Genomic DNA, 16342 nt, shown 5'->3' with positions numbered 1-16342 from the left:
TGGCGTGGCGGCCCTACCTTAGCTGTACTGTGCATGGGTTCGTCGGATCCGCCTGTGGACCTGTGGTAATAGTTCACCTCGAACATGGCCGCACGCTGCCTCATATACATCCAAGACAAACGAAAGGACTCTGAAATTTTGTCTAACCCAATTCTTGAGAAATGTTCTCTGTATGTACTTTTTGAAGGAACCAGAATTCTAACAGGTTGTTGACGAGATGGCAAAGATTTTCTTTTACCGTTTAGAGAATTCTGGCTTTTATTTGATTGTCAAAAGATGACCCTTTCCCCCTTAGTCTTGTAAGATTTTACTCATGTTCCCCTAATAAAATATGTGCATTCCATTTCCATGCTCTCGAAGAAAAACAAGGTTGTGTCAAGATAATGAAAGAACTTTGCCAATTTGACTGAGCTAGTAATATAATTCTTGAAAAATATTCCCTGTATGAGGTGGTACACGGTTGAAACTAAAACCAAGATAATTCTTAAAGTTTTTGAAGGAACAAGAATTCTAAATTTCCAACAGGCTGTTGACGAAATGTCATAGATCTGCTTTTAGATAATTCTTGCTATTTGACCGTCAAAAGATGGCCTTTTTCTACCCTCTTAGTATAAGTCTCTCTTTTGTTATTTGTGCCTGTCATGGTCTTCATCTAGGTGGTGGTACCGTTATTATCAGATTTTACTCATGTTCCCCTAATAAAATAGCGTTCCATGCTCTGAAAGAAAGAAAGAAAAAGGTTGTATCAAAGACCACAAACGTGCCACAGTCAAGATCGCCCATAGCCTGTTAACAATCAGTCAACTGCTAGTTTATTTGCTCGGCCCTCTTCTCTTCACAAGCCGACCATACCTCCCAGCACATCTTTGATGGATTTCCTCTCATTTTCTAATTGAGGGAGAGAGAGCAAGCCTTCCAGTTGCAGCTATCCGGTCTTTCGTTACAAACGATGCAGCATGGACCGAACAAATGCATGCCATCCATGTACAGCGACTGGTCAGCCGGCGCGTCGCGATCTAGCTGTTAAGCACATCGGCAGGCAGACATTAACTTAACGCTCCCTGACGCTAACCCCCAACAACACCACCAGTAGGTGTCAACGTGCGGCTAGCTCCGTGTAGCAGTCTGTCTCTGTCAGGTCCGTCACCTAATGATTCCTTTAGTTGCAGTCCACTGCCCACGCAAAGATCAATTTGGTTGCGCCAAGATCATTGAAAGGAACAAGAAAGGGTTTGGTTGGCTGCTGGTTGGTAGCTGAACTGGTACATGGCACAGATGCCTCACCAGACCAACGTTCTTTTTTCGTTTTGATGATCAAATGCTTTGCAGAGCCTTCAAGTCAAAGCAAGTAACAGGGACAGGTAAAAGAATGATTGATGGTACTAATAATGAGTTAGTTATGCGGTAGTAGTAGCATTTGGACGCTGTCATTGCAGACAAGAATTACGTAGCATAATTCCGACACACCCCTTTGTCGACCTGTGCATCTTGGAGTCACCAAGTGCAATCCAGAGGTATTTGGAAATGCTTATACCTGGATCCATCTCATTCTTTTTTTTTTGTCTTATTTATCCAAGGTACACGTTAAATACATATTTAGCTCATCTATTCAGTATCTTTTTTTTTTGCCAAGATAAGCTAAATATGCACAGTAGTTTTTGTTATTCTTGATGGATGTGGGAGTGTAGCTTGATTATTGTTTTGAGTAACATGTATCGGCCAACCACTAGTTCGCCTTTTTTCATCGTCTCCAGCAGCTGATATCATCAGATCCTCCAACCTCAACGAGTCGTTTCCACCACCTGCGCACAATCCCACAGGCCTACCAGCCAACCGGCAATCGCCAAATTGCCTCTTGCGGTTTGCGGCCAACGGCATCACCACCACCACCTCTAATTGATTTGGCATACATGAAACGAAATTACGAAAGTGATCTAGTGATCGGATCCTGACGTGCATAGAATCTGACCTGGGTAGTTGGAATTTGAGGCAGGGGGCCTCTGAATCTGCAATGGTCCAACGGTCCAATTCATCAGATCCAACTGCCACTGAATACAAGCATGCTGCCCACTGGTACTGAGCAGATCCGTAACAAGCGTTCAACTTCTTTGTTGTAATTTCAAAGACCAGCACACAGCGTCTCACAACAGGCCTGTTTAATTCTAGTCAGGCACTGCACCCACCGGTATGAAAGCAGGAAGCACCCTCGATGTTGGGGGTATGAGATGCAATCCAATCAAAACAGGACCACTCAGTGGAAGGAGCATGATAAGGAGCTTACGACACAATTCTTAGTAAATAAGATTGTAAATGACTTAAACAGGTTCAGTGAATAGTGGTCTCGTTTCTCCTATTACAAAGGAAATTGAGGGCATTATCTGGCGCCTGCAAAACTGTACATAGTGCTATCATACAACATCTGTAATGACTAGTACACGCCAGGCTTCAGCTTTAAAACTTGAAGCCAGTAATGTCGAAAAGCATCAACAACTGTCAGATTTCTTTCATCTGCAAAATTACCCGAGGGGGCACCAACAGCTAGTTTCTACTCCTGACGTGCTCAATTTGTCAGTGCTCATTTCTCGACCACTAGGATTAAATCTAATTTGCCGTTTACACTCTTTTTCTTATTATGTTCTTCCGTGGCTCCTTTTTGATCGGTGCAGCCCCTGAACCTAGGGAGGTAATTCCTACAGCACTCTGGTACAGGTCCTTTAACCTGTACAAATCAAAACATCAAGAAAATAGTAACTAACCCATAGTTAGCAAAGTTTGCACCAAGAAATATATTGTAAGATAGTAGCAAACCTTGGCATACTGATCACCAGTGCAATCACAGAAACTCCAACAATAACTGGAAACACTGGTGCTGGGGTCAGTTCCTGCATCATAAAAAAATTACATGATTTCTGAAACAGATAAAAATGCAATTAAATTTGATTCACAAGCATGTCAAAGTTTCCAGTACACAGTTTGTCTGGATATTCAAGTAATAGACCAAATTTGTTGGAACTAGTGATGAATCATTTCAATTACCCCACCAGTCCCAAGACAGTTGGGCATAGGTCAGGCTTTAGAGCTAGTTTGATTAGTCCAGGTCGGGTAGTGTTTGTCACTGTAACAGGTGATTAATTCTCTTGCTATACAACAACCTCCTCTCCTAGGTGAGAGAAGGGGTGGTATGAGTTTGTCCTTTCTATCACTCTATAATACAAAGATATACAGCTCCCGTGCGTGTCCGAGAAAAAAAAACAAGAATTCAGGTATAATTACATGTTCCTACTTCGTCTGCAAATCTAGAATGCACAGAGAGTATCTTGGTGCTGACAAAAAAAGGACCACAGCATTTTCTATTCATATGCAGTATAGAGTACATAGATATCTCAGTCAGTGCTGTATAAACGAGGGCATCAATATTTCCTACCCCTCGTGTGCAGTATAGGTAACTCTTAAGCAAAGTAACTCATGTCCATGGTTCTCATCTCTTCAAGTTTGAGAATGTAAATGTTAACAGTGTCAAGAGAATTATGCTGCAACGCTGATGCCAAGTGTAGAGACTAGAGAAGTTACCTGCTTCTGATGGCGCTCTTCAGTTTTATATTTAAGGGGACCAACATGAATTTGGGGTTGCTTTTCCAGATCTACTTCAACCAACTCTGATTCAAACCTATGGGTATGTGATGGAAGGCCAGATCGAAGCTGAACAAGATGCTTGCCTTTGGGCAAATCTCTCACTTCAAAGTAGTATGAAAGAGGAACAGGAAGTACAGATTCTACTCTAGAAGGTTCTGCTGCTGATCTGATTTCAACAGACAGATGTGGCTGCAACATATCAATACCATCACCTTCCACGTGACCACTCAAGATTGTTACTTCCGGGCGTTCAAAAACCACAAAATCAATACCAGTGATGTCTTCATGACCAACCTAGAAATGCAAATGCTGTTAAATATATAAACAATAAAGGAGCACAAGAAGTATTGGGCTTTAACAAATTATGTTACACCTACATCAACTGACACATAATCCGGTGAAGCGCGCTCAACTGCTGCAAACTGGAGATTATCTTTTGCAACCACTCTTATAGAGTAAGTTGATCCAGGCACAAGTCCTCTAAGACGAAACCTACCAAAAGCATCTGTAGTAGCTTCCTCATAATAACCAGTTGATTCAGATCTTGCTTCAACAAAAACACCTTCCTTTGGTTGACCAGTTAACAGTGTCACAGAACCCATGGCACTACATTGAAATGTTGGTCAAGTTAGTATCATAAGATTGGCGACAATTAAGATTTTGTAATGCATATACATAAAAATAGTTTCCAACCAAGCATGGACCTTGTCATAACTGATTAATCATTTTGCGTGCACATGGTGGGGGAACTATACAGCAAAACTATTAGAAAAAAATTATGCAGGTTAAGCAAGGTATCCATCATTTAGTTCTAGAATTGACCTACTATGGATCAGCAACGGTGGCATAGCAAATACAGATATTTCATGGTTTCAAAGAACCTCTTTGTGAACTTGAATAAGGTACAAAGGTCAACTTTCTGCAAGCTGATAAGGTGTTTCTTTGCATATAAAGCAAGACACAAGTTATTACAGACCAAAAATAATTATTCATAAAAAAATAATGAAACAAACCTGTAAGCCACTCTGGTTGCACGGAATTCAGCCTCTCTAGACTCCCCAGAATTAAGATCAATAGCAACTGCTGAGGGGTTAAATTTATATTCCTACAGCACAAGCATCGAACCATTAGCAGCTCTCCAGAAAAAAAAACAAATATATGTGCATGCACTGCTTCCAAATTTATAAAAATGTGCCCGGGTATGGACTAAGAAAAGCTTAGGTGGTGACAGGATTTCGTGCGCTCAAACTCAACCCACATCAGGTGTATTAAAAAAAATTAAATTCACAAACCTCCTTAACCCGCTATTATATTTCTTAGAGAACTAATGCAAAACTTCAGTGAGAAGTGAATAAGATTACATTAAATAAACAACATGGGATGGCAACTGATATGATTGAAGTTACAGCTCCAAATTAACATTCATGATCTTTTGCATCATTTGGCAGATGGGATACAAAAAAAAGAAGTACCTTAAGAAGAGGTCGGAGATAGAAACTTCCAGGAAATAAGTTGTCAAAGATGAAAGTTCCGCCAGAACCACTAATTGAGTTATTTCTGTATCCTTCCTCGCCACTCAAAGATAATAATACTGATGGTAACAGCTCCAAATTTTCACCATAAATCTGCACTGATATCTGACCAAGCTTCTGACAAGCAAAGGTGTACAGGCCAGTTTGCTTGAGATGATAACCATCCTGAATGAAGGTTGAAATGATATCAGATAGGATATTCAACAAAACACCCCTTTTGTGATTGCTGATTGTCAGCTTAATATTGCAGCTTTCTAATAATGTACTGGGCCATGTGTATCACATTAAGCAGAGGCCGAAAGTTTATTTCCCTCTAAAAGAGATACATGTATGTCATGTCATAAATACCATCACTAGGAGCAAGAGCAAGAGCAACAGAATACTAATCCCTCCTATCACAAATGTACGTCATTTTAGAGTAGAGCATTTCCCTCTAAAATAGATACATGTATGTCATAAATACTATCACTAGGAGCAAGAACAAGAGCAACAGAATACTAATCCCTCCTATCACAAATGTATATCATTTTAGAGTTGAGCACAAGAACTGGACACTGGTGCTCTCATAGCTGCCACTACTACACTGCAGTGTTGTACATCACCACCACAGCAACGACCTATTCCTTAGACACTAGCATCTTGTGTTACTTTAATTAAAAATATAAATATATGCTCAAAATGTAATACCAACCTTTGAAGCTTCAACTTTATATTCTATGTCATTGTACAAGGGACCTGCAAAGAATGATCCATCAGAATCTGTTTTTGTCTCTGTTGCTACATCCCCTTTGTTCAGATGGGCATAGTTGCTCTTTCCAGCTGATAGAATCCTGATATCAACATCAGAAGTTGCAGGTGACACTGATCCTTCAAGGTATAGACCAGCTTTTGCAGTGATTTGAGGAACAGTGTCTTGGCATCCATTCACAGACACTGAATACTGCAGTTTAAATAGTACACAGAATTACAACCATGCTTTGAATTTTTTTTTTAAAAAAAAGTTCACCTATCAACTGTCACTCACCTGTTGTCTTGCTGGATAAAATAGGACCTTTTTCCTTCCAGTGCTGAAAATATAGAAAATCATGTCAGGATAGCAAAATATTGCATAATTATTTTCTGGTAAAAGAAAAGCAATCTTCAAAAATGAAAAATAAATAAAGCAGTCTGTAATAAAGATAGACAAGGGGTCGAAGCAGAATATCAGGCCCCAACAAAACTACAAAACTCAACATTCTGATTATGAACATTTTGGTTGCAGAAAACAAAAGTAATGGAACAGAACACTATACCTAGAATCATGAGGGACAAAGATGAAGTCCTCCCCTAGGTCAGCCCAAATAGAGTACTCAAATGCAGTAAAGTCATTTTGATTACTCTTTCCAAGAGCAGGTTTGGTGGATATCTTTTCTACAAAGCTGCCATCACTCTTTAAGACATCCACGACTATATCCTTTGAATCAATGTCTTCCTGAAGGGAGCCCATGTCCACATGGATTTCACCTTTTACAAGATACTTCTTTGCGTTGATATGAACCGGCTAAAAGGGAAACCAATGTTAGGGTGCAAAATTGAACCTTGTAGGAATAAAGATATATGTAAAGTAGGACCGCACCATGGGATTAGCTGTATCAAACAAAACAGACGAACTCCCGAAGGAAATACAAGGATTTGTTAAATGAATCTCATGTTGCCCTGAAGTTTCTACACAAATCCTTTGAGATCCTTTCTGTCCGAGAAGAAAAGTGGATTGTGTTAAATTAAGGTTCCATTATGCAAACATAATGTAGATTCCTTGTGATGAGATAGGACCTTTATCGACAAGTCACGTTTGGAAGAATCTGGCAGCTGAATATATGCTTCAGTATCATGAGTTGAAACTAGCTCAATCCAGTAGCCTTTTTGCACAAACACAATATCCTTCACATCATCAATGCCAATATCTACATTCAAGGCATTTTGATCCCAGCACCAAACATCCTTAACCGAGCCCTCAGATGAAGAATGCCTCACCTGAAAGAAATGTATCAGAAATAGTTAAGACTTTGAAAACACTAGTAAGCAATGATTTTTTTTTGCAGTAATTGTCACACATTGTTTTACCTCTATACGATATTTTCCCGGAAATACTTTTGTGAACACAAAATTGACATTATCTTGCTCCAAAGTGGTTGTCTTCTTTTCCTGCTCAACACCCCCAGCTAATCTAACAAGTGAGACCAGAACATTTTGGTTGCATTCCTCTTTGCACAAGACTTTACCATGAACATTGACTTGTGACTGCCAACAAAGAGTTAATCGTCACAAGATATTATCGCGACCTGAACCACACTATAAAACTTGGTGGAAGCTAGCATAGTGTTTCTAAGGAAAAGATGGGTTAAAGTAATGATCTTGTTTACCTGAGAAAATGCCAGATCAAGCAATGGGCCATTTACATTGACAGTAATAGATCCTGGTGAAAACATAAGACTAGAAGAACGTTCAGAATCTACAGGTAATGCAGATAACTGGTATTCACCAGTAGGAACCTGCAAAGTACAACAAAGAAAGCTAATTAGTAATGATGCCATTAAGGTTTAAATTAAGAAGCAGTGTAGAAGCTATTAACATCATAGATTGGTTCGTGCCAAGATAAGATCATATTTCACAAGGATATAAACAAATATTGACTGGAATATTATACGTATATATTCCTATTAACACAAGTCTTGACGTCCTATCAGTGCTTTGCCTATACAATACTAAGTAAATGTATATCTAAATTTTTTCAAGGAAGGGGGGGAGGGGGGCACAAACCTCAAAGCAAAATTGTCCATTTTCTCCCACCAATTTCCGCTGCGGCTTTACGTTTTCAGGTCCATGTGTTATAGTCACCTACCATCCCATTGGAATTGTAAGAATAGTTTTTGAAGTGATCTCAGTGAAACAAAAATATGGATCAAGATAGTACCATTGCTTTTGAATTCGGAGTTACTGTCCGAACAATACCACATACATCATATCTAACTGATCTGATATCATCAATGCTGGCCAAATTTGGTAAAATCTGATAGAAAGAATGTATTCAGTCAAAATGTACCAAGGCATTTAAGCGGTAAATCTAACTGAAGATACGATTGCCCCAAGCAAACTCAACATTACCATAAAATTCTCCAAACGGTTGAACTTATAGTGATCCTTCTCAGCTGTTATAGTATACTTCTTGGATGTAACCTACACAAGACAGCACAGAAGACAATTCATTATAGATGGAAAACTGATAATAGTGAGTTCAGTTTAGGTGCCATGTTGAGCCAGCGCAAAAACTCCAAAACAGGTGAAAGTATATAGTTTTATTTTTCTTGAAGTTAGCAAAAACCAAATTATGAACCCCTGCCATTTCAAAGGTTTCGTTGTGCCAATTCAGGGTCATACCATAAAAAAGAGCTGAACTAAAATGGTACATGAAATACTCCACCAATTTCCGATTGCAGGATATATATCAAGTTTGTGTGTCATCAGGCAAAATCCTCAAGAGATGAATTATTATATACGATGCGAGTAAAGTGCGCGCATCAGTGCATGAATACATAGAATTCCAAATTATTCTTCTCCCCAAACTTACGAGATCGTTGGTGAAGATCATCCATAATTAAGATGTATAAGAAAGTTTTCAAACAAATCAAAGAACCTGACAAGCCAATGTACGCTATTGTCACACATGGGTATGCTGACTTGGTTGATAAGCACAAAAAATACAGGCACTTCCATGTTAAGCATCTCACACAACAAACTTGCAGCTTCCATGTGAGACGTATTGACCCGCTAAAGTGAATTCATATTTTTATCTTCCCTTCAGTAGCTAACTAACTGTGCTATTAATGATGAATGCGTAAACATTATATCATCCTGCAACCTGTTGCACCACAACCACCATATTGAATTGAATAATTAAGAAACCAAGTCCTAGAATGACTACTGTGACTTTGTAACAGAAAGAAAACAGTTATGTGTGTGAATGTACACAAAGAGAAGGTGACATCAAGATGAGTAAGAGACTTCAAATATCAACATATGTGCTAGACTTTATTAAATAAAACCAGTTTAGTACCTGATCAAGTCTGTAGTACCCAAAGCTATCTGTAACAGCTCTCGACTGGCCATCGACTATAACATTGGCACCCTCCACACCAGCACCATAACCATCAACAACACGCCCTCCAACAGAAAATCCAGTAACCTGTTAAATATATACAAGGAATTGCTAAGAAGTTAGGGATCATATGAACAGTTCAGGAGGAAGATAATAAATTATCGATAAATTCTTAAGGAGCAGAAAGATAAAAAGTCTACAACCATCACACAACCCAAAACTTGTACCCAGCCAACCTTGCAACAGCTTTTAGTTTTGGCTGCTTGAATTATGTACAATTTTCTATTTGTATATCCATTGTCATTTCTAACTACGATTCTGAAAGCATAAAGGCCTATCCAACTGGTGTTTAAATCCAAATAACTTTTTCCTAGATTCTATTAATAGTAGATATCCAATTTTCTATCATCCTAAAGCAAACGACTTTTACCAAACTTCTACAGATGTAAAGCGATTTCAAGCATTACCTGGAATTTTTGGGGAACAGTCAAATGACCATGCTCAACGGAAACAGGAAGTGAAGATGGTGAAATATCAAAGACAGTGTTCTCCCCCTTATAGTATGGCAACAGCTCATAGCTACCTGCATATCATAGCAAACAGTAAACAGGTAACATTATATAGGGACCTGGAAAGAGCAGAGCATGATCCTCAGTGAATAAGAACAAACAATTAAAAGTGTTTACCATGAGTACAAGGAATTAGTGTTTGTGGTATATTTTCTCACTTGGAAGATAATTACTTTCAGTTAGATGAGCAAACGTATGTAGAACAATAGTTGATGTATTAATGCACTTGAAGACATCACAAGTACACATCTCAACAAGAAATTCCAAACAGATTTCACCAAGAAATTTGACATGATGGTTGCATTGCACTGAGATGACACTTTATTGGTTGAATAAGTTATCAACTTACCACAAGGTAGTGATCTAAACATGAACTTCCCATCAGCACCAGATATCGCATGGCAAAGAGCACCTTCCCTGGGTGCATCACCGAAACCTTGTGGGCAAGGAACCTCTGTTACATCATTTGAATATAAGTACAGGTGGACGCCCAATATCGGATTTCCCTGGCAAATACAATTCATGGGATATGTTCGATGTAAGAATTTGCTAAACAAAGCAAATCAAAATTAGAAAGGGATATACAATCATATGGTTGCAGTGCTAGTTAATATTATCAATCAAACAGAACCGAGTTCCTCCCAACCTGTGCAACCACAGTGCCATAGATGTTGTATCCAGATACAAAGAAGACATCATCTGCCACAACATTTCCAAATCGCAAGTCAACCTGTGTATAGTAACATGTAGTGCGTAAGACAATAAGATCATTATTACATCAGTCAATCCAAGGGAAAGCATATATGATCCTAACCTCTGGTGAGCCTCTCAACTCGATATCATAATCAGGATGAGAAGCGCGTAATCTGTAACGCCCTGGAAAAGGAACACCAGCATGAGAAAAAACAGAAGGGGCTATGTACAAAAGAAATATGCAACCTATTTTTCACAATATTAGTCCAAGGCAACTATAGGCAGAAAGTCAAGAAAGAACTTCTACAGAATAAATTCTAACCACTCAGCATTCTCACATTAATAAACTGATGTTTTGTGGTAACACACAGGCTGGCGTGTTGTGGACCTTGTGGTGGTACAAGGTCCTGGATGAGTGGACGTAGGGAGGGGAGAACCATGAACAGAGTAAGATGGTCCGCATGGTATGAGTTGCTGACCATAGGGCTTATTTTAGGCATTTGAATCATGGTGAGTGGTCACGAAAGGCCTATATATCTCTTCTTTCCAGTGCAAAACTAATAACTCAGTCATCAAAATCAAAGCAGATTCCAAATTGTGCAACTTCAAATTGGCAAAAATGATATTCCCAAATCAGTAGATAACTCATTCTTAGTATTAATGCTAGAGTTTGTAAACATCATCACATTAGTGGCTAAAAATGGAATCGTATCATATATATATTTTTTTTGTAAGGTAGAGAACTAGACCCTCCTAACAAAAAACTGCATGTAACAAATATACAGGAGACGAACATTACTCATCAAATTTTGCATGTACAGATACATTGGTTTTTAAAAATAAGGCACAGCAAGCAAGGAAGAACCTGGAATTATGTTTGTAAACGAATATTCTCCTGATGATGATGTTAATGCAGATGCAACCAACTCATCAGAGTCTGTCATCAGCTCAACTTTCACACCAGAAGGTCCTCCCCCCTTTGAGCAGCTCTTACCACCAACAGCGCCCACTACTTTACCCGATATCATAAACCTGCATGGTGTAGAGTGTAGACATGTATCAACAGCTTAACTTTCATTGTGGCTCTTGTTAATACAGAAAACAAACTAAAAACGGATGAAGAAACAAACCCAGTGAATTGGAAATTTATATCTGCATTTCCATTACACCCATTGTGATCGATGACAACAGGAACCTGAAATTTTAGGTGAACATGTCACCCAGAAAAAAGGACAAATGTGCTTAGTACTTAGTAAAGACATAAAGACAAAACCCAAAAGAATGACAGATTCAGTCAAGGAATCATTTTTACAGTATCAGGCTTCCATGACCATCCCTTGGGCCCCTTAACTCTGACCATGAACAAACCCTGTGTGTCAAAGAAGCAAAAAAACTTTTTAGTGGCAACAGGGAAGAATATCAAATTTATTCTAGTGATGATAGGGGAGAATATCAAAATTATGAGCTTAACTACTTCCTTCAGTCACGAAATAGTTCCGTTTTTCAACATCGACACACTACCTTTTGTAATATTCATTAGGCTTCCTCCAGTCACAAAATTAGGAGTATATGCAAAATATAGCAATAATGTAATGGTATAAACCTGCTTTTCAAAGGCAAATCTAGCTAAACTATTTTCAAAAGTTTAATTGAACATTCTAAAGGATATTGATAGTTAAAGTTTAAAAAGGCTGACTTCACACTACCCAGAATGTCGCACATTCCGTGACTGGAGAGAGTAGTTCCCTTTAACCCTTTTTCTACTCGAAATAAACTTATATATATAAACAAAATGAAGACATTTATAAAGACAACTCAGGACCAAAAGCAAAGAACAAATACAAGGATACCTTGTCATAGACTGGAATAAAATAGTAGCCATTAGGAGCACACTGTGTGCTTTCCTTAACCAAACCTTCAACAGTGCACAGCTCAACCTGATAAAGAAAATTAATAGGGAATCAGTTTGAAGCTTACACCAAATCACAGACATAAAAGCGTTTTACACCAAGCACAAACATGACAAGCAGAATATATGCAGAAACAAAAAAGTAAGCTTACACTAACAGTCATGTCTTAAATGTAAGAGTCTTACAGACTACAGTTTGCATATGTCACTATAGGAGATATGAGAATATCCCTCTGAGCTGGCAGTAACAGCATACACCTTTAGGAGTGAAAAAGAAAAGTAAATCATAGCCTGGTGAGGTTGTATCAATTCTGATAGCATAGACAATGGAGTATTCAACTAGTAAAAAACTTCACAGAGAATGAATGTAAGTGGCTATGAAGTACATAAACCAATTATTATGCTTACAAGTGAACTTCATTAAAATTATAGCAAACCCCAAATGAATTTCCGACAGTTACAACATTTTTACCATTACAAACCTCCAAATACATGAAACTACCCCAATTTTCATCTGACCTATGACTAATTGGATCTGAGCATTCAGGTCACCCAAGTGTAACTGATGTCCATCAATCACCATAGCTACCAGTAACGATAGATCACAATGTACACACAATGTCAGCCCTCAAAACACCAGAAGCACAACACTTTATAAGTTTGTAACCCTCTAATGATAATTCTTAATGATCCTGATGGAATGTAAACCCTCTACAAGTCCCAAATCCAGAAGCAAAAAAGTTTCTGCAAATTCAGATGATAACGCAGAATCCAAGTATCCAACAAAACAACAGGCAATTCGAAACTAATACATTTTGTTCCACTAGTGGCAGTGATTCGGTAAAAAAGCATCAAGCGACCAGGACATCATCAGCTACGCGTGAGGTCCAGTTCAAGTGAAAGACCTCAAGCAAACTGTGCACTGAGACTATCCGAATCATTCATGAAATACCAGCCACAGCTCGATCAGCAATGACAGCGAGCAGACAGCAACTAAAAGCTTACGAGATGGGACAACACCTAGAGTATGCCGCACACGAAGGCGCGGCCGACGTACCGTGATGTCGGAGTAGTCGAGCTTGGAGTCCGACGCCTTCCTCGACTTGGCCAAGCCGGAGCTCGCCTGCAACCAAAACCCAGAACCCAAGTCGCATCAGTGTAACAAGCCGAGGCGAACCAGAGCGAAGAGCGCGCGGAGATCGAGTAGCGTGAGGTACACCGACCTCGACGAAGCCGCCGCATCCGTGGATCTCGTCGGAGGCGGCCGCGACGGAGCAGAAGGCGAGCAGGAGGGAGAGGAGGACGGGGAAGCGGCGGGTATCCATAGATCGATCGGATCTAGCGGGAGCGGAGCATGCCACCGGGGGAGGGAGACGACGACGAGATCGAGGAGATTGTGCAGGGCCGATGCCTAGTAATAGTGCAGTGGAGTTGAGAGATTTTGCTAGCACATGCTTTGGACTCGGGATTTTGCGGGGATGGATTGGAAATGGGCTTTTACCCTGGGGCTGAGGTGATGCAGGCCGTCGTGACTGGGCTGGGATAATGGGCTTCGCGAAATGAGAGAGAGGCACCCACCCATATTTTTTCGCAATTTTTCAATTATCATAGCATCTATTTTTTTTTATTAAACCTAATAGAGTGTCCCTTCCCTTCCAAATTTTTTTCCCTTCTCTTGTCTATGCTGGGCAGACGGCCAGGCATTTGTCCTTAGTTGGGTAACAAAATGCCTTTGGCTTTTGCCTTTTGGATCATGCAATATGCAACAGTAGCAGGGGTTGCCACTACATGTATATGGGTTACAAAATTTGAGATAGATATTGTTCTCGCGTACAGATTCTGTGTTGTTTGAAATTGCGTTGGTCGGATTCTTTGGGTACGTTGTCGTACCTCCAGCCTTGAGCAGCTCAGGAGAACTTATAGGGGCATAGATGATGGAAAAACATTCGGCCTGTTCGCTTCAGCTTATTCAGCTGGCTTATCAGCCACCAAACAGTGTTTTCCTCTCACAACAAATCAGCCGTTTCAGCTTTTCAACCGGCTTATAAGTTGAAGCGAACAGGCCCATTAGTTCATGAGACAAACTCTAAGCTGGTCACAACCACGAAAGAAAAAAGGAGCAATTGGCTGACTTGACAGACAGAGGTTTTATGGATCACAAGGGTAAGACGAAATCAAAGAACGCTTGGACTTTGATGGACGCGGAGGGACATGTGACTCGAAAATAAAATGGATGACAACCATAAGCGGTAGCAGCGGCAGTACTAGTACTAGCAGAAGAAGCACATCAGGGTCAGAGCATGTAGCGCATGGTGTAGCACTCAGCTCAGATCACACAATACCGCAGCAGAGCAGGGGAAGATGGTTAAAAGAGAAAGGGTAGAGATAAGCTGACGGACGACGGCAGCGCGCGGGACAGGCGGCGCCCGCGCCGCGGCGGAAGACCGATCAGCGACGGGAATGGCGCGCGAAGGGATTTGAACGTAGGGGTGCAAAGATGCAAGACGATGTTAAATTGTGTCTAGATGTGAATAAGTTAATTGTGTAGAAATGGGTGGGATACTGACGACCATATAGTATAATAGTTATCATGTTGATACATACATAAGCAATACTTAGTTGTATTCACTCATCGAGTATTGTTTACAAAATTTTAGAAACCTAGGTAGCAAAGAAGAGCATTATAGATCAATTTTGCTTCGAAAAAAATATGAAATAGAAAGCACAAAATATAGAAACATAAAAGAAGTTAGCATACAGTAGATTTGAATCAATGAGTGGTGTTCTTGCAACGAAGAAGCTATACATGACAGATGATGACACTATCCGTACTACTAGTCCTTGGCTTCATCACACGTTGGGCTTTAAAGTAATTGGGCTCCAGCTTAATGAATATTATTGGCCATAGATTAGTTCGTTATTGACACATTTTTACTCCTGTTTATTTTCGATAATAACATGAATTTAATAAATAAACTATTGATCATATCTAATAAACCGGTCATTTTCATATGTGCAACATATTTTGGAGAATATTCTGTTTTACAGGAAATTGGACCTAAAGGTGTATTTTTAGATAAAGCCTGAACCAGCAACGAACCACACGAAGACGAAAGCCAGGGGGCCTAGGAAGAGCCTAGGCCGATCGGCTAAGGCTCTCTTGGCCCCCTCTTGAGCTCGTTTTTGGCAAACAATCTTCCAATATGACTTAAGGGCTAAGTTTGTGAAGATATAGCAAGAATCAATTTGGGATCAGCGAGGATCAAGCGGAGATTTGGAAAAGTTATCAAAAATCAATCTCATCCCGAAGCTACTGATGTGCCAAGCCCACATGCAAGTGAAAATAAGATTTCAGAGCATCCAACAAAACTTGGGGATGAAACAGGACGCGAGGGGTTAAAAGAAAAGCCCAGGGCGATAGGTCTGGACCCACCCAGGCCGATCGGCTAGGGTTTTCATTCGCCCCCTTGCCTTCCAATTTTCACCACGCGCTCTCCAGATTATAAATAGCCTGGAAATCCACCAAGCCATATATCCAAGACGACGTACTCGACGTGAAGCAGTAGAGAAACAGAAGGAGCTTGAGGGACACCTCTTCGGAGAGCTGAGGGCCATGGAGTTGTCTAGTCATTAGCATAGCTAAGCCCTACCCGGTGTGATCGCCTTGCGAGGAACATCCACGCCGGAGTTCTGGAGTTAGGAGTCATCAAGATCAAGGTAGAATCTTAGTGGTGATCTTGTGATGTACAATCATTTATGGTGAAATAATAGATGTGTTTATATTCTTAGCGATCCAAGTATCTCCTTTTGTGGTTTTATGCTCTTTCGGGTTTGCTTACTTTTTCAATCTATGAATCGATGATAGATTGCT

The 16342-nt window shown here is 40.0% G+C and overlaps 1 protein-coding gene across 1 annotated transcript; it reads right to left on the bottom strand.

The window, feature by feature from the left end:
- Window positions 1-2269: 2269 nt before the first annotated feature.
- Window positions 2270-13891, bottom strand: LOC101765422 (nodal modulator 1). Its single transcript, XM_012846389.3, has 27 exons — window positions 13695-13891; window positions 13529-13594; window positions 12413-12499; window positions 11875-11931; window positions 11693-11757; window positions 11428-11594; window positions 10684-10745; window positions 10516-10599; window positions 10219-10375; window positions 9768-9883; window positions 9259-9387; window positions 8310-8381; window positions 8119-8214; window positions 7965-8042; window positions 7568-7696; window positions 7269-7445; window positions 6978-7178; window positions 6781-6894; window positions 6458-6705; window positions 6190-6232; window positions 5857-6105; window positions 5106-5330; window positions 4647-4738; window positions 4011-4239; window positions 3571-3927; window positions 2809-2882; window positions 2270-2719 (listed from the first exon to the last, which is right to left on the bottom strand). Exons 1-27 carry the CDS (start codon window positions 13794-13796, stop codon window positions 2614-2616), a joined length of 3582 nt encoding a protein of 1193 aa, XP_012701843.1. The 5' UTR covers window positions 13797-13891; the 3' UTR covers window positions 2270-2613.
- Window positions 13892-16342: the final 2451 nt, after the last annotated feature.

This window comes from Setaria italica, chromosome V, assembly GCF_000263155.2.
Source record: "Setaria italica strain Yugu1 chromosome V, Setaria_italica_v2.0, whole genome shotgun sequence".
Lineage (NCBI taxonomy): Eukaryota > Viridiplantae > Streptophyta > Magnoliopsida > Poales > Poaceae > Setaria > Setaria italica.
The sequence above is the reverse complement of the archived record's forward strand: the minus strand, read 5'-3'. Positions and strand labels throughout refer to the sequence as shown.

Excerpts from the sequence above, each read along its gene's own strand:
- LOC101765422 (XM_012846389.3), bottom strand. The coding sequence starts at position 13,796 with ATGGATACCCGCCGCTTCCCCGTCCTCCTCTCCCTCCTGCTCGCCTTC. Across the intron at positions 12,500-13,528 it reads TCGACTACTCCGACATCACG|GTTGAGCTGTGCACTGTTGA; the intron begins GTACGTCGGCCG and ends TTTCTTTATCAG. Across the intron at positions 3,928-4,010 it reads CGGATTATGTGTCAGTTGAT|GTTGGTCATGAAGACATCAC; the intron begins GTAGGTGTAACA and ends TTGCATTTCTAG.